The sequence below is a fragment of the Agrilus planipennis genome, unplaced genomic scaffold, assembly GCF_000699045.2.
Source record: "Agrilus planipennis isolate EAB-ADULT unplaced genomic scaffold, Apla_2.0 scaffold55, whole genome shotgun sequence".
Taxonomy (NCBI): Eukaryota; Metazoa; Arthropoda; class Insecta; order Coleoptera; family Buprestidae; genus Agrilus; species Agrilus planipennis.
Genome location: NW_020438918.1, coordinates 454,815 through 480,888, shown reverse-complemented (window position 1 = coordinate 480,888; position 26,074 = coordinate 454,815). Strand labels below are relative to the sequence as shown.

Genomic DNA, 26,074 nt, shown 5'->3' with positions numbered 1-26,074 from the left:
GACGAAACGTGGGTCCACCACTACACTCCTGAAACCAAAGAACAGTCTAAACAGTGGATTGGACCAGGGGAACCAACTCCAAAGAAGGCAAAAACAATTTTTTCGGCGAACAAGGTTATGGCTACTGTTTTTTGGGATGCAAGAGGTATTATATACATTGATTACCTTGCAAAGGGTAATACTATCACTGGTCAATACTACGCAGACTTATTGCAACGTTTGAGCCACGAGGTGAAAATTAAACGACCTCATCTGGCGAAGAAAAAAATCTTGTTTCATCACGATAACGCACCAGCGCACACGTCAATCGTTGCGACGGCTAAAATCAACGATCTAAAGTTTGAATTGATGCCGCACCCTCCTTACTCTCCAGACCTAGCCCCGAGTGACTATTTTCTGTTCCCTAATCTCAAAAAATGGCTTGGCGGTAAGAGATTTGCGGACAATGAAGAAGTAATCGAAGCTGTAAATGGTTATTTTGAGGAGCTTGACGAATCAGTCTATAGAGATGGCATTAATAGACTGGAACACCGCTATGAGAAATGTATCAGCCTTGGAGGAGATTATGTTGAGAAATAAAAAAAAAAAATTTTTAAAAACCTTGTTTTTCTTGGTCAGGCCGGAAACTTATCAATCCACCCTCGTATATACATATTTGTATGTTTCTATAAGGTGTTGTATTCATGTTTTGAGGTCATGTAAATAAAATGTAGATTTGCAATTCTGCTTACAAATGTTATTCGAATTAGAAAATACTACAAATGGCGCAGTAAACTATTTTCTAAAACGCACTGTTAAGACACCAGGTAAAGGTTGGTCTGTGTTCTGTCGGAGCTGCCTGCGACGCGCTGATGAGATCCAAAAAGATCGAAATCGCGATCCGCGTCTGGCAGTTTCGACAGAATACAGACCATTTCGAATTATGTTATTCGAATTTTTTATTAGTATCTACTTAATTTTTGAAACAATAAAAAGGAAGCTAGCTGTTTTCTTGGAAATTATTCCCATGGTACTTTTTAAGAGGTGCATGGGTCTATCATTCGTAAATGAGTTAACATCCGAGTCGATAATAAAATTTTTTCATTAGAGATGTTTAATGGATTTTAAGAAGCATACCTGTAATTGCATTTAGGAATTGCGTCGAGTGCTCTTTCCTTAATGCAATTTTTCGAGGAAGGAAGAAATCTACTCAAGAAAAATCCATAATGACTTGTGTGCACTTTAGCATATGCCTTATTGTAAACTTATCACTTACATACAACTCTTTTTATATTATTAAATGGGGATTAACCCTGCCTCAATGACGTTACTAACGAAAATATCTTCTTTTTTGAAAATCTATCTTAAAATCACTTAAGGTGTTGGTGAAAGAAGTGTATTAAACGTTTAAAAAGACACTTTAAGCATTATGATTTTATATTACAACCTAGACCATTTAAGCCCTGTATAGCTGCAGAAATTAGTGCTTTTGAATATTTAATTGATATAATGATTTGTATATAAATTACAACAAATTATTTTAGTACTTGATGGCTAGTTGCCCCATGATTAAGGGTGTGTGGGCGCATATACGGTTTCGGTTAAGGAGTTTAAAACACTTATTTTGTAGAGTTTAAATGGCTTGAGTTATTGGGGTTTTAAGATAAATCTAAGGAAGGGAGATCGTCCCTATCGGCCACCCTTGGATCCCTGGATCCGCCCATGTTTCTTATAATTGTAAAAATACACAAAATGGGTGTTTTGAGCATCTAGGCTGACTTCATTGAGATGGGCCTTATGCATACAAGTTGCTGCTGTATTCTAACGATGTAACGGAAGTGTCATAACGGAATATTCGAATATTCGAATATCTTGTTACAAATTTTGCAGTTAGCACTAATATCGTTAATATCAACAATTAAAATAATCTCAAATCGAACTCCTTTTTTTCTCCAAATTGTACTTTTAACTTAAAATTGGCACCACTGAGTAAACACTATACAAAGTAAATAGACGCTATAACTGATTAGCATTTTTGAAATGAAATAATTAGGAAAACTGGTTAATGGGAAGCTGAAAGTCCTGGACGCATTTAGATTAAAATAGGAAACTAATAAGAGAATAAAATTTGGAAAATATTAACATACGAAATACTAGGAAATAAAAGTAATAAATTTTTACGACTTGTTTTATTGTTCCAATACACTGATTTTGAAAAAGATGAGAAATAAGATTTTGTTAAGTTCCGATAAGCATCGGCTATAAAAATGCGAAATCAGATGCAGAAACGGAAATGAAAATGATTGCGGAACTTTCGTAATTGCGGAAGCGGAAGCAGAGGTATGTTGCAGCACTACTGCATTCTGCTGTTGTTATTGATTGTTTGTTGACTTCTAGATTAAAAAGTAGAAATATCCTATATAGTTATTAATTTTATTATTCACTATTGATGTTTTTATATAATTTGTACTTATTTTCTGTTGTTTCAGCACAAGTCGCACAAGTCTGTTCATCAACGTTCCCAGTCCCTGAACCGGGGACTTCGTGGTCACCAGTGGGGCAGTGGTCGGGGTGGCGGCAGCGACTTCGGCCACAGCGGCAGCGACATGTGGTGACAGCGGGGGCAGTGCCAGTGTCCCGCTGCCGCCATGGGCAACAAGCTCAGTTGCTCCTGCGCCCCGCTTATCCGGAAAGCGTACCGTTACGAGGATTCGCCGTGGCAGACCGCCAGGCGTCGTGACGGACATCTTTTACGGTAAAAACACTCAAATTACATTTACTGATAAATTAAAAAAAAAAAAAACGTATCAGAGTTTTATAGACCGCGCCAGTGTTGTAGATTGCCAAGTCTAAATTTTAGGGTTTCACCTCGTCAAAGATGAAAATTGACAACAAACACCATAGAAAGAGGAATATGTCCTTAATTCAACTTTCGAGGACTAAAAACGTTAAACAAATGAAGTTACTTGCTGATAGTGATGAACAAACTCAAAAGACCAAGTCATGGCTATTATATGTAGTCATGGCTATGGTCTTGCTTTTTGACGCTTGGTCTTTGCCTTTGCCTCTGCAAGTCTTATGGCAACGATTTACAAAAATTGTCTGTTTAATAAGCGAATAATAAAAAGCTGGATTTCTGATAATAACGCAATTTATTTATATTTACTTACATAAAATTTTTATTGAGTTACTTCAGAATATTTTGCAAGTGCATTAAAATTTAGGCGAAAGCTCTGTGGAAGAGAATATGCTTTGCAGTTGTCCTATCAGTGAAGATTTCTCTACAAAAATGTCGAAACGGCATTGTTCAACCATGTCTACCACACAATTGTTCCAAACTAACCGAACTCTTAAAATATTTAGAACATAACGTAAAAGCTTCAATATTGCATTTATTGGACGTACATTACTTTATTATTTATGTGAAAAGGTAGCTGAAGGTATTTGCATGAGCTTTTCTATGTACCGCGTTGGTCGATGTCACCCTTGCACATTAAACTGAGTATACCTAGATTCAGTTCTGAGCTCACCACTAGTGTATACCATGTGTATAATATAAACCTCAACGGAGTTCATAAAATTATGAATAAAATATAAGCAGTGTATTTTTAATTAATAAACAGTGAATTTCTTGTTTTTAAAAAATAAAGTAGATCAGTAGATTGTGAAAGGAAAGTATATATGGCTTAATCTTGTCTTATTTATCATTGGAACATTAGACAGCATTAAAAGACTTTTTAACTAAACACTGAACGTGTGTGAAAGACCTCTTTTATGGAAATTTTCACGCCTGAATTAGATTTCTTTCAAAACTGTTGGTTGATAACCCACATAGGTCACTGAACTCTGAACTCAAATTTCAAAAGCTCTGTAAACCAGGGCCCTAAAGGACCTTTACCAATTCACTAAAATTTGCTTGTATTTGAAAGTGAAATGTAGATTGTAGGCTTCACAATCAATTACCTCATACTTTTGACACGTTTTCAATATTGTTCAAATAAATAGTTTTGCAATAGAGGATTTAATATGAAAACCAAACTTAACACTGTAATTACTTCATATTAAGCGGTTGGTCAATATAGGCGGAGTCATTATAAACGAATTCCACTGTATTTCTGTTGTTGATAGATTTGATGTTTTCCGTTTCCTATTACTATTTTAATGAATATTGAGATTACATTGATCCCAGGAATTTATTCTATGGGTTTTTGCACATTGATGTATATTTGCTGTTGTGGGTATTTTTTTTTGTTGATACTTCGCGTATCCCATTTCGAATAGTTTCATCATCATCATAAGGTCGTCAATCCTAAGACTGATTGGACAAGTACCTCCACTCTTTTCTATCCTGAGCTAAACTTCGCATTTCCCTAAAACTAGAATAGCCCACATCCTTAACTATTTGCGAACAGTAATCTAATCTAGGTCTACCTCTACCCCTCCTAACTCCTGTTTCTGCCTCTAATATGTCTCTGACTAGACCTTCATGCCTGAGAAGGTGTCCTACCAATCTATCTCGCCTATTTTTTATTGACTTCCATAGAGTCCTCTGTTCTCCTATTCTTTCCAATACCTCTTCATTTCTAACCTTTTCTACCCATGATATCCTCATCATCCGCCTATAACACCACATTTCGAACGCTTCTAACCTTTTCTTTTCCGCCGCTCCCACTGTCCATGTTTCGCACCCGTACAACGCCGTGCTCCAAACATACACCTTTAACAACTTTTTCTCGCGAGCATAGAAGTGACTTCTTTTTATTAAAGGCGACACGACCCTGCGCTATCCTCTGCTTTATATCCCTACTACTCCTTCCATCCTGACTTATCTGACTTCCTAGGTATCTAAAATTAGACACTGTCAGTACCGCTTCCATTTTATTTAAAGTTATCTCTAGGTCCTCCTTGATAGATGCTAATACAGCTATATTATCTGCAAATCTAAGCATACTAATCTTTTGCCCTTGCACATCTATCCCTACAGTTGTACTGTCTTTAATGATGTTCGAATAGTTTACCATATGCATAACATTTAATACTGAATCATTTTCTATGTGAGTGATAAATAAATATAAATATTTTCTTCTGTTAATTGCAGATTATGGGCGGAAGTTTTCCATGTATCGGCAAGCGGTGCCGGTACGGTGAAATGGCAGCAAGTGAGCGAAGACTTGGTCCCAGTAAACATTACGTGCATCCAGGACTCCCCAGAATGCGTCTTTCACATTACTGCTTACAACTCGCAAGTCGACAAGATACTTGACGTCCGATTAGTTCAACCAGGTAATCCTGTTTGACAACTCACTAACTACATGTCGCACAGTTTTGCTATTTACTACTCTCTACTCGTTCCTTTAATGAATCCGTTGAGGGTCCTGTCAAGCTTCAATTGATTAACAAACCATTTGTTTACTTATTTTATTTCTTTTCGATATTTGGGTTCAGTACAGAATTACCTAAGCTCAGATCCATATGGGCAATCAGAAACTCGATTACTTCCTTAACAAATAAGGTATATTATAATTAGCATATTCACCAAGGTACTAAGACCGATTGGACACCCACCTCCAATTTTCCTTATCCTGAGGAAATCTTCGCATGTTTATGAACAGTAATCTAATGTGGGTCTAGAAAATACTACAAATGGCGCGGTAAACGCCATCTGTAGTGCTACACTTTAGGATTACGTATGCTCCAAGAAGGTCCATTTAAATATAACGAATCCCGGCGTAGCCAACCTCAACGTGATAGGCACGTTACCATAATCGAATAAAATAATTCGATCTTTTTGGATCTCATCAGCGATCCGCGTTTGGCAGTTTCGACAGAATGCAGACCACTTCGAATTATTATTTTATTCTATTATTTTAATGTAGGTCTACCTCTATTCCTCTTAACTCTTCGCGGCTTTTAATATGTCTCTAACTAGATCCTACCAACCTATCTCGCCTGTTTCTTTTTGACTTCCTTATATCCCTCTGTCTTACTGCTCTACTTAATACTTCCTTAGTCCTAACAGTCTCTATCCACGGTTATCTTATCCTTATCTTATTCGTCGGTATCTTTTCGTTTCCGTCTCGCACACCATCCACGCTTATATACATCCTGAATGATCTAAAACTAGATATTTATTGGACAAATTGTTTTATACGAAGAAAGGGAAATTACAAATAAACAGTTAAATAATTTTTAGTAGCTGTGGACTAATTAAAAGAAATAACGTAAAAGTTAATCCTGAAGTATATCGAGTGTAAATAGCACTTTTAATTTTAAGTTTTATATCTACGCGGTGATTTTTGCGTTTCTGTTAAATTTGACGCTAAAAGACTACTTTCCGATTAGAATTTGCTTTGAGTGACCGCAATGCGTTGTAAAGGATTAACATTTAAAGTACCAGAATAATTTATCCTGTCGTCAAATATAATTGAAGAGCATTCAACTAATTAACAAGTAACGAACCCTTGCGACATAAAAATGAGGAGAGATGAGTACGGATGATTTAGCCAATTTGCAAAAAGAGCACAAAGCTCTGAATAAAGCAACCTAGACTAGATATTATATACGTTGTGAATATATATTTAACATACGAATTGATTTGCTGTCAGGATTTTAACCAAAAGCTTTGTACTATTAGATAACAATGATAATTGTTGTTCTATTTTTGCTCTAATGAGTCTAAATAAAACTGAAATATTTTACTGGCTTTATTGATTCTAGTATTAAAAACTACTACTACCTGCAATTAGTTAAAACTCTAACACACCTGACGTTCGACTTAGTAATCAATCAAGTTTACTTCAAATTAGAAATTTATTAATGCAAATTTAAAGATAGTGGTGCCGGACACCGTTAAATCTTCTTTCGTTTAAATTAAAAATAAATTTAATACCAAACGCTTCCGAAAATATATTCAGTTTTAAGTAAGGAAAGTATTAAAATCGACTCACAGGTTTCTACGGAGAAATGATTAAGTTTTAATTTCTTTCCTTTGTTACAAGAGTTTACGTACAGTGTCAAAATCGAAGCCAAACTAGCTAATTGGGAGCTTATTTACTAAACGAATATCAACATTTCGAAATTTGATGTAAGGCGTTATAAAGGTAGGTTTTTAGAGTTAGTAATTCTCATTCTGTAGATGTTAAATATAATTAAAAATGTAGGGATGAATTACAAAGATAGAAGAGTGATACTTAGTTTGTATAAAGAGCAACAGGCAGTTATAGAGCTGGGGATGCAGCGTAGAGAAATAAATATTAGGAAGGGAGTCAGACAGGGATGCACACTGTCACCGCTACTTTTTAATCTATACATCGAAGACGCCATCAACATCATTAAAGATAGTACAACTGTAGGGATAGATGTGCAAGGGCAAAAGATTAGTATGCTTAGATTTGCAGATAATATAGCAGTATTAGCATCTAGCAAGGAGGACCTAGAGATAGCTTTAAATAAAATGGAAGCGGTACTGACAGATCAGTACTGTATGAAAATAAATAAAAGTAAAACTAAAATACTGGTATGCAAGGGAAGAAAAAATAGGAGAAGAGCGAATATAAAGATAGGAGACGAAAAATTAGAAGAAGTGGCTGATTTGAGATACCTAGGAAGTCAGATAAGTGAGGATGGAAGGAGTAGTTGGGATATAAAGCAGAGGATAGCGCAGAGTCGTGTCGCCTTTAATAAAAAGAAGTCACTTCTATGCTCGCGAACGGTTAATTTAGAAATTCGAAAAATGTTGTTAAAGGTGTATGTTTGGAGCACGGCGTTGTACGGGTGCGAAACATGGACAGTGGGAGCACCGGAAAAGAAAAGGTTAGAAGCGTTCGAAATGTGGTGTTATAGGCGGATGATGAGGATATCATGGGTAGAAAAGGTTAGAAATGAAGAGGTATTGGAAAGAATAGGAGAACAGAGGACTCTATGGAAGTCAATAAAAAATAGGCGAGATAGATTGGTAGGACACCTTCTCAGGCATGAAGGTCTAGTCAGAGACATATTAGAGGCAGAAACAGGAGTTAGGAGGGGTAGAGGTAGACCTAGATTAGATTACTCTTCGCAAATAGTTAAGGATGTGGGCTGTTCTAGTTTTAGGGAAATGCGAAGATTAGCTGAGGATAGGAAAGAGTGGAGGTACGTGTCCAACCAGTCTTAGGACTGATGACCTTATGATGATGAGATGGTGTGAGTTAATCAATTTTTAGGATTATCACACAATTGTAGTGTAATGTAAAACACATTAAACTAGTTCACGTCAGAAGCCATTTCATTTACAATCTCCCTGCGTTTTGTCCTCAGATGGGGATTCCTCTGGGGTAGTTCAGTACATACGTAAGGCAGAAGAATTACAAGCAAGCTACGTAAGCGATCTGAAATAAAAAAATATCCCAAAAATGAAGGCATTTAATGTGAAAATTAGCAGGAAATCTCATTTATAAATTGTGGAAATTGGAAAAAATTATTAATTTCTAATGATATTTGTAGGATCCTTTTTATATTTCAATTTTAGAATACCTTTTAATTTACTTACAACTAACGAATTTTAACCAAGTTGGCGTTTACTACATGGAGCTTTAGAAAGATTTGTATCTGCAGAGTTTATTTGTCTTGACTTACATTTTCTGCTTTCATTTCAGGAACAAGAATTGGACAAGCGTCAGAATGTTTCGTCTATTGGAAAGATCCTATGACAAATGATACATGGGGACTGAATTTCACATCCCCTATTGATGCCAAACAGTTTAGGGAGTGCTGCGTACGTAAAAATTTTCCAATATCAGCATGACTGCTGGATGGCGCTGCTTTCAAATAAAATGAAAACTTCGGGAGATACGATCGCGTTACACTTTGGGTAAAATTGTTGCCAGACTATGAAATCAAGGGCACTTACAGAATCTGGGGTAGAGGGGGGGGCTGATGAAATGCAAATACAAACAAGAAGGTTCGATTCCGGGCCCGTCTGCTTTGGTTCAAGGTTTTCTGTGGTTCTCTTGGATCACTTATTGTTGAGGCAAATGTTGGAGCAGTAATATTCCACAGATAATTTTCCTGTCTTCATTTCTTCCGTCTCATCTTTCTCACCCCAACCACCATCCACCTATTTCCACACTTTAGGAGCTGGTAGGAATGAGTTGTAGTTTTTGATATAAGGTGGAGAGTTGAAAGAACATTAATAAAATTTAAAATAGTTGAGAAAATGAAAAAATTAGATTCATATTCAGGAAATAGATCTGAAATTTCCATTTAATTTGCTTTTCGCGTATTATCATCACGAAACTGGTTGGACACATACCTCAACTTCTTCCTTTTCTGAGCCAACGTTCGCATTTATCGAAAAATAGAACATCCCACGTCTTTAAATATATATTTAGGACTTCTCCTTCCCCCTTTAACTCCTGTTGTTGCTTCTAATTTATCTCCAACTAGCCCTTCATGTCTCAAAAGGTGTCCTCCCATTCTATCTTTTCCTTTCCTTATTAACTATCATAGAACACCCTGTTCTATAAGTTTTTCCAATATACTTCCTCATTTACAACGTTTCCCAATGTATGTTCTATGTTTCGCACCCATATACAGTCGTGCTTCAAACATACACTTTCATACAATCTTTTTAGAACCAGTTGCTCATTATAAAATACCAACCAGAATACATAATTCTATTTATTTAAATGTATCAAAATTGCTTATATCACTCTGAAGCTTATTACAACAAAAGATTTTATTCTAAAGGTCCCCAATCCCACGTCTTTCAATATATATTTTCGAACAGTAATCTTATGTAGGATGTTCCCCTTTCTTTTTTTACTCTTGTTACTTCATGTCTCAAAAGATGTCCTTTTCTTTACCTTATAGAATCCCCTGTTCTCCAATATGTTCTTCCAATATTTTCTCATTCCTAATCTTTCCCAACGTCTAAATTTCGCACCCATACAGAATCGCGTTCAAACATACACTTTTACACAATTGTTTTCGAATCAATTGTTCAATAATAAAAATTAAATAATGCCAATTCTACCAACTAGAATACATAATTCTATTTATGTATCTTGTTGGGTTGTGTGCATATGGTGGGAGCTAAAAATCCTCACTCTGACGGTTATAACCATTATTTGAAATTAAGAAATACTGAAAAAACTTAATGCAAACAATAAATAGTACTTATACAAATTATACATACATGTATTTGCCTGATGTTTCTAACAGGAAATGCGTATTTGTCGACTTTTCTGTTTTTAATTTTTCGGCTACGTGAGTAACAATATTCTAAATAACAATAGTAACCAATTAGAACATTAAGCTGTGTTACCTACCATAGCTTGTAGCAAAAAGAGATGCCTTCGCATGTATTACTTTGATTTAGTTATTAAATGTGTTTTTAGGTGTTTGAAATAGTAATAGTAGCACGTTTTTAAATTATTACTTTATTTGTTTCTATAGTAGGTAGATAGCTCTCTAATTTCTACTCATTGTCTTTGGTTTCAGTTTAAATTAATTTTTCTAAAATATTTTCTATCATCAAAATTTTACTTTCCTAAATCGAAAAGGACTTTGCCAAACTCACAATTCCTACTGGTAAATTCTGTCGGAAGTGTCTATGGCGTGCTAATGAGACCCAAAGAGTTCGAAGTCCAAATTCACGTCTTAACATCTTCGATAAATCGTTGATCACGAACTTAATATTGTTAAATTAAAATGAAACTTGTCAAACATTAATAAACTCACTATTAGTGGTAAATCTCTAAGGGTGGCGAACCCTTTTAGTATGCCGTGTAAAGTTATTTATCATCTTTCTGTTAAATTGTCATTTATTTGTAATTGATATTGATCCTTTTTTTTTAAACTGTTGCATTATTTTGCATTACCATTTGTTTAAAAGACACACATGAATGCAGTATTTTAAAAGAAATTATTGTGCATGCATGCATAATGCTCGTGTTATTTAATTAGTGTTATTAATTATGGATTGCTTTAGATTAAGAATGAAGACTTAGGTATTTTCGTTAGTGTTCTAAACTCCATTATTATTAACAGTGTGATCAATTGCAGTCGCCTTCTTTCAAGTTTTCGCGGAAGGCGTCGTCTTCCTACTCATTAAAGCTGGAGCCTCCCAGTAAACAGAAGTTCAAGGCAAAGCGCAAACCCCTAAGCACCCCCGCATCGCCGAGTCGCGCTTCGTCAGGCAGGGAGCCCCAATGTACTTGCATGACCGCTGAACAATATGCTAGATTAAAGGCTCAGGATCCTCGGTATAGAGGTAATAAATTAATCTTTTACCATCATTAACCGTAATTACCCAAATATTGTGTTGTGTAGCATCGCAAAGAAGGAACTTCTGATATATTTTTATAAACAAATTTTCTGCAAAAACAAATATTTTCATGTTCGGAGATTGTTTTCGGTTTCTGTTTTCGAAAGAAACGAAAGATGTTTGACTAATTTGTTTATTGTTTTATATAATTCGTAACTTTGATGATAAATTACGAACCTGTTGCAAATAAAGAGACGAACTCGCGGAAAATAAATGCTACGAAATAAATTACCATTAGCTGTGATATTTCGTTCAGTTAGTTACGCTCTGAATACAAATAAGATAACAAATTCGTACTACATAAAATCCCTTATTTTAGTTGTTCGTAGTTGGTACTCAGGACGAGTATAGTTGCAAGAAATCTTTCTTCTTACTCTTCATTACCGTCACGTACAATTTATAAATGATTGCCGCAGCTACAGTAACATAGGTATTTAAGGATCTAGAGATGTGATTTATTTGCAGGATCTTCCACTTTACCGAGGGCCCAGACGAGATCGACTGACACCGAAACAAGAACTGAAAAGGTTACAGCCGCTACATCTTCGACGAGCCTTTACGATAATGTTGGTGCTACAACACAGACTGTTACCACACAAGGTTCGAACATGATCCTTTTATCAAAAATTTTATTTTCATTCTTACTACTCACACAACAATTAAAAGTCTCAAACTTACATATGTTCACAAGTGCATGTTAGCGAGACGAATTTGCTGAATTTTCAACTAATTAATAAAAAAACAACAGTTAAAACCCTAGACAAAAATTTTCAGTCTCTCTCCAGTCTGTCGGAATATTTCAGCGTCTCTGAGAGCATCTCTCACAGTCTCTCAGTTATTGCCTAGGTGTTTTTATGGATTTCTCACAGTCTCTGTATGAGAGACTCGAACGATAAAATTGTTAATTCAGAGATTCGAGTCTCTCACAGAGAGACTGAATGAATAGAACTGAAAAATTGAGAGACTCGAGTCTCTTGTAGAAAGACTGGGATCTCTGAAATATGTTGAAGTTGAATTTTAACCATGTCTATCGAGACACCACTTATTGAGAGATTCGAGTGTCTCGTTCAGAGATTCGAGCCTCTCGTTCACAGACTGGATACGAAATGAGGATCTCTCTATGAGCGACTCGAGTCTCTCGTTTAGAGACGCTAAACAGTTTTTTTCGACATCTCTTGACAGTCTCTCTCAGCGACACCAGAGAGACTCGATGAGAGAGGGAGACTCGGGTCTCACTTTCAAAGACATTTTTATCTTGGGAAGAATAAATACACGATACTATTTTGTCTATTTTTTTTGGTTTGCCAACCTCTTCAGGCAAATATTCATCGTGGAAAATAGATACGCTAACATTGTATATTTATTCTTCTATAGATCTGGTTCTCTATTGACCAGCTGAGAATTCAGCAAATTTCATCTCATGGACATTACTTTTTCATTCATAACATTAGCAATTTTATGTTGTGGTCTACAAAATCCGAATGTAAATTTTGTTTTAACTTTAGTAGATACTTATAACATACAAGTGTATTTATATGCTAAAATTAATTATAATAAAACTTTATATACGTTTTTATGTGCAAAATTGTTGTAACCACATTTCGCTTCTTGAATAATTATTCATAGTGAGTACTTCCTCACGTATGTATTTGGCCTTTTCATGAATGTTAATTACCACTAGCAAAAGTGTTGCTGATGTTGTTTGAAATCCATTATTGTTCATTTAATGCTGCTATAATGCACTCTGTTTTTTTTATTTCCCTTTTTTCCTTGAAAGTAGCTTCAACAAAACCTGCTCAAAGGGAAGGAAGCCAGATAAAGCAGACTCGGGATCGCGGCGTGCCTCAGCAGTCCCAAGAGACGAGCACAATGACGTCAAATACCGCTACAGGACCAAAGACTGTCACCGCATCAATAGGAACTCAAAATAATGTAGGTTCACAGGTGAGACTTTGCAATAGGTGCAGGAGGGAATTTTTGCATCGAATTTTTCTTTTGTAATACGTAACGAATGATATTTCATAACCCCTGCTTTGGCCACTTCTATTAGAAAAACACAATACCTTAACGCCCTTTATCGATTACAAACTTAATTAAATTTCATCAAAACGTGATGCTGCCATGACTTTTTCCAAACTTTTTACGCTTTTCTACTTGGAAATTATAATTAGTGATGAGCTAAGCAAGATCAAAGCCAAAACTATCCTAGTCTTGGTATTCCCTAGACAAAAATTTTCATTCTGTCTCCAGTCTCTCAGAATCTTTAAGCGTCTCTGAGAGCGTCTCTCACTATCTTTCACAGTCTCTCAGTTATTGCCTAAATTGATAATTCAGAGATTCGAGTCTCTCACAGAGAGATTAAATGAATAAAACTGAAAAATTGAGAGACTCCAGTCTCTCGTAGAAAGACTGGGATCTCTGAAATATGATGAACTTGTTGAAAATTTTAAACATGTCTATCAAGACACCACTTATTGAGAAATTCGAGTCTCTCGTTCAGAGACTGGATACGAAATGAGGATCACTCTATGAGCGACTCGAGTCTCTCGTTCAGAGACGCTAAACAGTTTTTTTGACAGTCTCTCGACAGTCTCTCTCAGCGACATCAGAGAAACTCGATGAGAGACTCGAATTTCGCTTTCAGAGACTCTGAGAGACTGAACATTTTTATTTCGAGTTGGTCTTGGTCTTACTTATTTGGTGTTGACTTAAGTGTTCTAGCCTTGGTTTTGGTCTTGGTCTTCCTAATATAGCCTTGATCTTGGTCTTGACCTTCCTCATTACCAAAACTATAACACTGGAAGACCAAAACAAATTTTGCAATCACTGATTGTAATGGTAAATTTTTCATAAACTATCATTACTGCAGTATCATTAAAAATACCGACTAAAAAGTACATCCAGGGAGTCATTCAATTTTATTTTTCGTCCGTGCTTTTAACTGGTTCTATCATTTTTCATTTCCCTGAATCCACTGTATACGAAATCTTGCGTCTCGTTCTATAATAATCTGTTGATGATTTTTTCTTCCTGTTGCTCGGTTCATCTGTTGTATTCTTTTAAGGCTGCTCAAACTGAAAGTCCTCCCCAAACCCAGTCTACCGAAACAGAAAAGTCAAAATCGGAAGCAATCCAAGCCGGAGGTACTCTACAACCTCCAACCACCCGAACCTCTTCCACTTCCACGAGACAGCCACTGAGAGAAAACGTCCACCATGTGCTTACCAATACCCGATCTGTGGATTATCCTGACATGGACGTCATCAGGGATGCGGAATTGCGAGCAGCTCATCAAAATATGTTGAACAACAACAGCGATAACATAACCAACAGGAGAAACAAATCAAAGAGTACCGAAGACATGAATAGGGAGAGTGGAATGAATTTGGATAGTAGCACGTTGAAAAGAATGCTTAAACCCATGCCTAGTATAGAGAGTCCTGTGACGTCTCCGGAAGTTGGAAGGAAACGATATGGGTATTACAACACTTACCATCATCGTCATCCAGTAAGCAATGGGAGATACTCTGAACCAGAGTCCACTAGACCTCATCCACGTTCTGCCATGTCACAGACCTCTCGGTTTTCAGGATCAAGGTTAGTTCTAAAGATTCAGTGCATTTTTTGCAAAATTAATTCTGTCTCAAAAGAGCCCAAAACTCAAATGGTCTTAAGATAAATATAATATCTAATCTTTATTGAATAATTTTCATAATCCATTGATTCAATGGTTCAATTGTTTTATAGATCGTCCCATGAAATAGGTCGCGGTTACCCGGGACGTGGCTTATACTTAGAGTTGGAACGCAGTGGTGGAGGCGGTGGGGGTCCCCCTGGAGATTTGTCACCACCCTCAGACAACGTCATCTTTGATAACCAGTGCTACGCCACAACGCCCAGTTCGAGCAATGGTAATTCTGATCCTGAGCAACACTATCACGGACAACGTGGTCCTAGGGGACATCAGCATCATCACCAGGTCAGTAACAAACTCATTTAACCATAACCCGAGATAAAAATGTTCAGTCTCTCAGAGTCTGTAGAAGCGAGACTTGAGTCTCCGTCTCTCATCTAGTCTCTGGTGTCGCTGAGAGAGACTGTCAAAAAAACCGTTTAGCGTCTCTGAACGAGAGACTCGAGTCGCTCATAGAGAGATCCTCATTTCGTATCCAATCTCTGAACGAGAGACTCCAATCTCTCAATAAGTGGTGTCTCGATAGACATGGTTAAAATTTTCTAGGTTCAACATATTTCAGAGATCCCAGTCTTTCTACGAGAGACTCGAGTCTCTCAATTTTTCAGTTTTATTCATTCAGTCTCTCTGTGAGAGACTCGAATCTCTGAATTAACAATTTTATCGTTCGAGTCTCTCATACAGAGACTGTGAGAGATCCATAAAAACACCTAGGCAATAACTGAGAGACTGTGAAAGACTGCGAGAGACGCTCTCAGAGACGCTGAAAGACTCTGAGAGACTGGAGAGAGACTGAAAATTTTTTCTAAGGAAACTAATACTTAATTCCAAATTGATACGCGACATTAGCTTGATTAGTTTCCCCAAGATTATTTTACGAGGATTGATAATATAGGGTAGCGATTTTTACCGAAAAATATAAATTTTTAAATTAATTTTAATAGAAATCTGAAGAATAAAATGATAAAAAATAATTCTTTGTTCTAATTAAATTCAATATTGGTTGTAACTTGTAAGTATAATGCGGTGCCTGTTAATTGGAAAATATCTTTTACTTCAAGCCGCTCGAAAGGGCAAATGCTTTTATGTAATGAGAAGTTTAAAAGGGTAAATAACCCTAATGAATGTATGTCCAACAAAAGCAGTAGAGGTATAAATCCTGTAGAAAAGAATGGCACAGAGCCAACTAGGTAATTCATCTAGAAAAACTTTTTACTGAATTTGCTCGCTGGTGATGAAGATAATTTCACTAAAATCAGTGAACCACAGACGCGATAGCACTACGTTCAGTTTTTATGAAAAATCTACGATGTAATCGGGAGGGCAAAGTAGGTACATCTAATTGAAATTTAGAATGAGAGGTAATAGAGAATCCACATTATTATCATAGAAGAAAAGTAGCGTAAAACACTTGTCTTATCTACAATTCTAAGTAATTTGATATATAACCATTTTCGATAAATCTCATAAATCTAGAGTATCTGACCCATTAGCAACCAAGAGATTTATAGATTAAGATTTTTGTATCCCTCAGAAACAGTATTTTTTCCTGGATAACCCCTGACAATATGTCTACAAAATGTCATGATGATCGGTTGACTTGTTAAGGACTTGTCAAGGTACGAAATCGAATACATAAAACTATTTCTTTTTATCCCTCGGGAACAGCATTTTTGTCTTGATAAAAGGTACCCTATGTTCTTTTCTGTATCCTTGACAATATGTGGATAAAATATCATGATGATCTGCTAAACAGTTAAGAACAAACAAACTCATATTCTCATTTATAATGTCAGTTAAGATTACATTTTAAAAAGTTTTTAAACTTTCTTATTGCATACTGCTGTTAATAGTTGTAGAATCGTATGTGCTTTAGTACATATGAGCAATGAATGTTATTTTTTTAATTTGCACATTTTGCCTTAAGTTTTAGAAAAGTTGGTTTGAATGTTTAAATTCAAAAAAGGCATAATTCTTTCATTTCTGGGTATATTGCTCAAGAAGCTGACGGGGGTGTGCGCAATTTAGAAAAAATCAAACCCTTAGATTTTCATAAATCATGAAAAATTGTAAAATATAATTGTCTGGATGGTCTTGAGTTCCGTAATTCCCTGTATATAAATTATATTAATTGTTGATATGTAGGGGTACAATCTCTGCCAAAATTTTTACATCAAATTACTTTTACTTATTTTTGGAATCACGTGATTTATTTTTATATACTGATTTATCATGTATAGGTAATTTTTATTTCTTAGACGGTTATATTTTTAATCGAAAAAAAAGAAAACAGAGAATATTGTGTTATTTAATTACTTTTAATATTTATGCCTTTTGTTTTCTAGCGTAACTTTTGTGCATAATTTTCAATTTCCTAATGGTAAATTCAGTAGCTGAAATCAATGAAAGTATCCCGCTATTTTTTTAAAATTCGGTAGCTGACGTAATCGTACTTATTTACTACATTATTTGTCTTATATTTGTATGATAAACGAGCATGTTTTCTCTTGTTTTCCACCACTCCGAATCCTTTCACATTCCAAATGTCCGATTCACCTCGGCCGTTACCGAATTATCGCGATAGGATTCATCGATGTCGTAAACAACACGAGAATAGCTTCTTTTATGAGTCGTTTATTTCTGCGATATAAATTCATTGCAAGATTAGTAGTTAAAACAATTTCTGTTATGGAGAAAACGCCTCAAAAGTAAGTTTAGTTTTTTATACTGCATTTGAATAGACTTATTTACGGTTATGAGTAATTGGCTTCATAGTTTAGGTATCGATCAGGATAATATCAAAAGCTTTAGATTTAATCTGGAAGCTTTGAGGAATAGGTGTCACAGAGAGGGGATATACTTTTCGCGTGCGTGCTGTTTAACTCTTTAATTCTATTTACCTACAGTTTCGCGAGTCTTATTTACTTGTTATTTATAGGAAAAACACTCATGAAGTATATTTTGCTATATTTTATGCAAAATATACGCTAATACGTTAGGTTAAGTAAGGTTTTTCACTTATTTAAACATCATTTATCCTATCTTTTTCTAGAGAGACGCGTTCTTTTTTATATTATTGGTTTTTTGGTGGGGTGGGTCTAACTTTTTTTTTGCTATTTTCCGCACTTTGTTATATATGTATTATATCAAATGCATAACTAACCTACTTTTATTTTCATTAAATAATTGGGATAATGTTTCGCGAAACTTGAAGCCGTTATATGTTGCTTTCTCTCCAGAAAATTTGTTAATTTTTGATGACCTAAACTGATGTCACCTATCCACATAAGAAACTTGGATATCACTGAAAATATTTACTAATATTATAAAGATATAATAATAAAGGTTAATTTCTAAGTTTATTGGATCGACTAGGAAAGTTATTTTGATGTTAGCAACTTATTAGAACTCATATGTAGATTTTGTTAAATTTCCTATCTTTTCCTTTCTAAATAAGTACTTATATATTTCCCTGGTCAACAAAGGACATTTTCAGTAATTAATCAAAGGTTTATTATAGAACTATCTGATTATACCTAATTAGATACAAACCCATCTACAGATTGTACAGACGTTTTAAAATATAACAGTTTATATCTCAAGCCATTCACATTTGCAGTTTCGCACTTATGACTCCAATGGCGGTAACTTTTGTTTAATATTGGACAAGATTTTTGTAGTTAGGTTAATTTCTTTATAACAAATTGCTGCAGGAAATCCACTGATTTTTCAAAACATTATCGTTAGAACAGACGTATCTGAAGCGTTATGAAGCGGTAAATTGCTGATCAACAACTTAATGAGACAATCACATATCGTTAGACTTTTATGAGCTTTTTAAAGCTGTTTAAATTTAACAAAAACAATGTAGGACCTTTCAAGTGAAATTAATTTTTTTTACAATAATATCTATTTTTATTAACCCAAATCGTTATTAGGTATAAGTCTGCCGGGAACGAAAATCGATCTCGATGATATTAATTTATTTTTTTTTGGTCTTTTTTAAGCGTCAATTTCGTTTTCAGAATGCGACCGAAATGCCAACACCCGGATCGCCAACAAGCAGGTTACTATTGGAGTACGAAATGCATCTCCGAAATACCCTGGCGAAGGGGATGGACGCTGAAAGCTACAGTCTGCACACGTTTGAAGCGCTTTTGACACAAAGCATGGAAAATCTAGGTACGTGTGTCATTATAGTTTTATGTTTTGTTTTCTTAAACATTTCCAAAATACCGTGAGATGTTCTAAGTAATATCTGTCGTAAGTGTTGGTTCTCGGCTTCCACATCTCCCTGATTTCTCCACCTAATTAATGGGTGAAACGTTGGGATTATATATTCATTACCTAAAGTAGTTGAGACTGGTTGTTCTATTAAATCTCAGCATCAATTTTGGTCTTAAATATTCGATAGTTTAATATGTGGATAAAATATCATGATGATCTGCTAAACAGTTAAGAACAAACAAACTCATATTCTCATTTATAATGTCAGTTAAGATTACATTTTAAAAAGTTTTTAAACTTTCTTATTGCATACTGCTGTTAATAGTTGTAGAATCGTATGTGCTTTAGTACATATGAGCAATGAATGTTATTTTTTTAATTTGCACATTTTGCCTTAAGTTTTAGAAAAGTTGGTTTGAATGTTTAAATTCAAAAAAGGCATAATTCTTTCATTTCTGGGTATATTGCTCAAGAAGCTGACGGGGGTGTGCGCAATTTAGAAAAAATCAAACCCTTAGATTTTCATAAATCATGAAAAATTGTAAAATATAATTGTCTGGATAGTCTTGAGTTCCGTAATTCCCTGTATATAAATTATATTAATTGTTGATATGTAGGGGTACAATCTCTGCCAAAATTTTTACATCAAATTACTTTTACTTATTTTTGGAATCACGTGATTTATTTTTATATACTGATTTATCATGTATAGGTAATTTTTATTTCTTAGACGGTTATATTTTTAATCGAAAAAAAAGAAAACAGAGAATATTGTGTTATTTAATTNAAGCCCGTAGGTACGTGTCCAACCAGTCTTAGGACTGACGACCCTGTGATGATGATGATGATGATGATTTACTTATTTATTTATTTAATTTAATAACAGGCGTTTATGAAAAATAAAATTTCCTTATAATATTTTGTTCTTAAAAATGTCAAATATGGTTACCTACAGTTTATCAGCAGGTGTACAAAGTAGAGAACAGTTGCACATTATTTTATTTAATTAACAATAAATGCGCCTTTTTTTACTCATGTGCTAATGTAATAGTTTGTTCCTTCATTTCGTATTTTTCTTACAAGTTCCACTCGATAACGAGACCGTGATTCAAAATATAACAACACGACAGCATTCATTAACCCACATCTCGTTTATGTATCTGAAGCATTTCCATGGAAACATGTTTCAAACTGGATAACTGCACGGAGTTGCGTCAAAATTTGTTAGCGTTGGTACATTTAATATAATAACGTGCATGAAATGGTGGCAATAAGCGCCCCAGTAACTATACTCTCATTCACTTAGTCGTCGTTGCAACACTTCTAAAGCGAAATTCTCAATCTAATCAATAAAACTGAATTGAACCAAACATTGCGTTCGTCATATTGCATAATTCTCTTACTTTATTTTCAGAATTCGCGGAGAGTTTGCCGGGTTCCAATCAGAGAAGTCCTTATCCGACTAGAAAAGGTGAGTGTTGTTTGAAAGTTTGAAAATATTGTTTGCAAAATCAGCACCCGATAACTGGTTGAATAGTACCTACTGCAATGTCAATAAAAATTTTATTTTTCCTGTTATCGATGTTGAAAACTATAAAATCTTACCTCCTAATTTGGACTTGATTTTTTTGAAATAGAAATAAAAATTAAGGCTGTACTTCTTACAAACTGTGCCTGGTAAATACATGTGACATAGAGACAGATGAACGAATACCTAACTCATATTATTTAATATTTTCCAGACGGAAGTCTATTAAAGGAAATATAGACAAATTTTCTAGCAAAAGTTGAATTTTTACTTTAAAAGTACAATTCTCTTGAAACCACATTCAGTATAACATGTTTCTTTTTAAAATTTGATTTCCTAATTTTCGATTTTGATAGTAAATTATTCCACTCTAGTTTAGACCAAATAAATACGTCGACTTGTATGTTCCGTATATTTTTAGGATATTTATATTATATATTGGTTATTATTTCAGGTCACAGACTAGATCGTTCGTCTAGTATAGGACGAGAACGAGAGAGAGATAGAGACAGAGACGGTTATTATAGTGATAGAAATGAACTTCTAAGAGAAAGGGAGAAAGAAAGAGAAAGAGAACGTGGATATCTTAGTGACCACAATACTAGGTGAGTAATAATAAATGATACGATTATTAATGGCTAATTAGAAAATTCATAAAGATCTGGAATTTATAAATTGATTTGCGGTTCTTTCAATAAGTGTTATATTGGACAGACAGGTAGAGCTTTTAAGACCAGAATAAAAGAGCATCATAAATATTTTACAAATAAAAGAAAATGGTAATTATTTTAACTATTGACTAGAAATAAACGACTTGTTTAGACGAAAAGGTGCAAAATTTCTACTTCTAAGTAGTTCACCATTCCTGAGTTTTCAAAAAAATCATATGAAGGAAAATGATAATTAACAAGGATAATATAGTGTCATGTGCATCCATCCGGGCTTTTATTCTGTGGATAGATAGACATCATTAAAAAAATAAGGGTTTAAAGAGTTTAAGGTCAATCTGTTTGAACTTCTTCCAATTCTTTCCACGCAGAGGTTTCTAGATTTTCAATGGAACCTTAGTTTGGTTCTGAAATTTTTACTAAACGTTGCTCTTTTCCTTTAGAAACCCCTATTGCAATAACAATTTTACTAAAGAAATGTTAATATTTATGGATATCTTTCTATATATATTTTATCTTGTTTTAGCTACAGCTCACGATGCGCTTCCTGTATTGGAGAATCGAGCAGAGCTCAGTGGTTCCGGCATTCTGATGGTTGGAGGTCTGGCAGCTCCACATACAGTTCAACCCAGGGTTTCCCCCAACCTCCCACTGGTCATAAGAGATCCGCATGGGATTCTCTTCCATCCCTTCGACAAGACAGCAGCTTAAATGATAGCGGTTACAAGAGTGGAAGGACCGATTCTTTTGAACAACGGTAAGTGGCAATACGTATTAGAAGTTTGATGTGAACCGACGAAATTAAAGCGTTGCTGTACCTAAACAAATTCGCTTGGAGTTAGATTAGGGATGAGGAGATTCATATCTGTATATAATATAATTCAATTTAATTCTTGTGCCAAATGCATTCTTGACGGTTAAAGGTTATTTGTACTTTGAAAAATTCTATAAATACTTTTGATTAACTAAAAAGGTTTTACCGTTTTGGGTTAAATTAATTTTTTTTTGTTTAAACATTTTTCTTCTCTATACAAGACTTTGGAACTATTATTTCGGATTTAAATAGATCAGTCAATATTTTCGTTAATATCTTCTGATCTCCGTTTGTCCACCCCACAATGCAGATTCAGTAAATTTACGCAGATTTTCGGATTTCTATATCAGAAATAGCTATTAATAAATGATGATTATGTAAATAATAAAATAGCAATGAATGAAACCTCTGGATAACGACTATCATCAAAAGGTATAATTCTTTCTAACGATTTTTATTTTTTTACTAAGTGATTCAGTTATTTATTTATGGAAGTCAATAAAAAATAGGCGAAATAGGTTGGTAGGGCATTTTCTGAGCCATGAAGGTCTAGTCAGAGCATATTAGAGGCAGAAACAGGAGTTAGGAGGTGTAGAGGTAGACCTAGATTAGATTACTGTTCGCAAATAGTTAAGGATGCGGTATGTTCTAGTTTTAGGGAAATGCGAAGATTGGGTAAGGATAGGAAAGAGTGGAGGTCCGTGTCCAACCAGTCTCAGGACTGACGACCTTATGATGATGATGATGATTCAGATATTTATTCTCTAATGCTAATAGAAGCTACTAATTAATTAATTAATCTAGTAATTCAAAAAGAATTCATTGATAGAAAAATTAAACTAATAACTTATGAGGTTTACATTCTTGTTTTTAAAATAATAAGTATCCTTAATAAAGGGGGTTCAAATTTAATTTAAAAGTCAATCATGTAATGTCATATCCTTAAAAGAACTTTAAAAATTACTATAAACAGAAATAAATCCCAAGTTTTAGAAGGTGTAAACTAGATGCAATAAAGAATCGTACGGTGTGCAGTGTTGTTAAGGGCCAATTTTTATTGAAAAAAATCACAATTATTTACAATCCTAAGGCGATCCTAATAGTGAATTTGCAACATACGTAGTTTATAAAAAACTCTGCAGCTACATGGATGGGAGAATGTAAACATTATCAATAATCGAACGTCTAAGATAAACATAAACAATTTAGTACTAAAGATAATGTTTAGACTAAAAAAATTAAATAAGTACATTAAAGGCAACACTACGTAAATGTATGAACACAAAAGTAAAAAAAAATGTAAGTAATTTATGTTACGTAAACATTAAAACATTAGTCGGTAAATGATTATCATTTGGGTTATTGTAATTTTATTAAGGCAAATTTCCACACCACCATTGGGGTATTGTCAAGACGCGTTACCGTTTTTACGGGTGGTTGTAAGTAAACTTACCAAAAAAATTAAATAAGTCTTACCAATAGTGATTATTGTGAAAATTCAAAATTTCCTTTCGCATGAAGAAAATTTGTCTTTAAATAACACGCTAATGCAGAATGAATTAGGGTATACTCCGCTCGCGGCTGAAAATCAGTTTCAAGCAAGGCTGAATGACACTTAATCTAATCTGACAAGTAAACAATACATAAAGTAAAGAAATATAAAGTAAACACTAAACTCCTGCTGGTAATCACTAGCTGATTGAGTGCAGCGTTGCGGGTCGTATTTCTCCACCAGGACCGGAATTGATTTTACCTGTATTTTCTACTAGGTTTTTCTCGAAAACGATGACACTTCGGACATACAAACACTTACATAATTTTCATGTCTTATAGTGTCGTATCTCCTCCTGCAAGCTCGTTACTTGTTTCTGTTACACCCTGTATACGTGTTTGGTGACAACCCGTAGGAAAAATTTCTATTGAAGTTCAATGGGAATCAATGGAAAATTTGTAAATTCCTTTCAAAACCATTTGGCATAAATGGAAAAATAATTGTTTCCATTTACAATATAATTCCATTAATATTTAGATAGGAAAAATTTCCATTGATTTTCAATGGGAACCAATGCAAAATGTACAAATTCTACATAAAACCATTCATAAATAAATAGATAGATAAATAGAAAATCAATTGTTTCCATTTTGAATAATTCCATTAATATTCTTATCGTTAGATATGAATGGAAAAGTTTTATTTCCCAAAGAAATAATTAATTATGAAATGAAATTATGAATTATTTATAAAATCTGTTTCGTTACAACGCAATGGAATTTCCATTGAGTTCAGCAATGGGACTTCCATGGTAATGCCATTGCGTTCAGCAATGGAAATCATATTGAGTTCTGGAATGGGAATCCCATTGGCAATTCTCCATTTATTACCATTAATTATTATCAGTGGTAATTAAAAGGCAGTTTTTTAATGGAAATTGAATGGAAATTTTTCCTACAGGAACTTTATTACGAAGGACCTGATAACAATTTGATTAGCATTTATTATTTGCAATTTCTTGACATAAAATTAGCAATCAAATAGGCAAATTTGAATTTCTGCAGTGCAATTTTGTTTGTGAGAATTCGCTTCTGTTGTAAATAGAGACCAATTACGATTTGATTGATTTCTGTCGCCTAACATGATTAATGTTTGCCCGCTGAATGCAAACTAATTGCCGCTGTTTACTGATGCGTTCGGTTATTGACAAGTTGTTGAAATTACCTTCGGATATTTTTCATTATTATCTTCGCCGCAAGCAATAGAATATGGGGTTGGTTGATTGTTGGGTACTTAATAACAATTTGAAACATTTTGTGAAACGTTCCTCTAAAAATTAATAACATTCCTCGTTGGTTCTACGTCAATACATACATATGTACTTTACGAAATTGGCATATTTTCCAGTCTAGTTATAAGTGAGCAAACTCGAGCAAATGTGAACAAACGAGCCACATGTCACATACTCATTTACATAGTAGGTAATAGTAAATGCGGGATTTTAACATGGTTGCTATGTCTGTGAATAGATATCTGGTATAATCCTCACGACTTAATAAAAGTATACCGGATGGATCATAAATAATGAGATAAAAATATTCAGACACATACGCTTTTGTAAAATCTTGTCAGTTAAAGAGATAGCTACTTAAATTTGAAAAATGAGATAAAAATATTCAGACACATACGCTTTTGTAAAATCTTGTCAGTTAAAGAGATAGCTAGTTAAATTTGAAAAATTCGACAAAACATTTTCCAAATATTTATAAACTGTAACCTGCGCACATTGCTAGCCCCCCCCCCCAACTAAAATAAATTTGAAGGAAAGACATTACACAAATATTCAATTCATTTTGAATCATTTTATTGATTTTGTTCATTTCGAAAAACACACAACAACTTTGCTAAAGATCATCACATGATCAAATGCATAGTTTACGATTCTATAAAGGACATACAGACAAACATTCATTTTTATATACAGTGTAAACTCTTTATAACGTCACTCGATTTAACGACAAACTCCTTAAAACGTCGAAATTGCTTGACTTTGGTTGGTTTACATTATTTTCTGTACAATATTACACTCTATATAGCGTCACGCTCACTCTATTTAACGACAACAATGCGGTATTATAAATCATTGAGCAGTACATTCTAAGTTACCGAAATAGATAACAACTGCAGCTGTGTACGTTGTTGGAGAAGACGATCCTCTCCCTCCACCAAGCATCAAACAAGCACTTGATGCAGCGAAACTATTAAAAAAATACTTTTTATATAATCAAATTGATCCAGCAGTATCTCAAGATATGAGTAAGATACGTAACAAAATACAATTAAAATATTGGAGCAGCAAAAAACATC

At 34.4% G+C, this 26,074-nt stretch overlaps 1 protein-coding gene across 1 annotated transcript in view; it reads left to right on the top strand.

The window, feature by feature from the left end:
• Positions 1 to 26,074, top strand: part of LOC108736889 — a 152,682-nt gene that overhangs the window by 10,255 nt on the left and 116,353 nt on the right. The window contains exons 2-13 of the mRNA XM_018469496.1: positions 2,469 to 2,734; positions 5,078 to 5,262; positions 8,613 to 8,731; positions 11,008 to 11,230; positions 11,750 to 11,884; positions 13,065 to 13,228; positions 14,349 to 14,881; positions 15,032 to 15,263; positions 19,004 to 19,160; positions 20,620 to 20,676; positions 21,188 to 21,338; positions 21,928 to 22,158. Coding sequence (XP_018324998.1) covers positions 2,628 to 2,734; positions 5,078 to 5,262; positions 8,613 to 8,731; positions 11,008 to 11,230; positions 11,750 to 11,884; positions 13,065 to 13,228; positions 14,349 to 14,881; positions 15,032 to 15,263; positions 19,004 to 19,160; positions 20,620 to 20,676; positions 21,188 to 21,338; positions 21,928 to 22,158 — 2,294 coding nt within the window. The 5' untranslated portion in view covers positions 2,469 to 2,627. The remainder of the gene's footprint in view (positions 1 to 2,468; positions 2,735 to 5,077; positions 5,263 to 8,612; positions 8,732 to 11,007; positions 11,231 to 11,749; positions 11,885 to 13,064; positions 13,229 to 14,348; positions 14,882 to 15,031; positions 15,264 to 19,003; positions 19,161 to 20,619; positions 20,677 to 21,187; positions 21,339 to 21,927; positions 22,159 to 26,074) is intronic.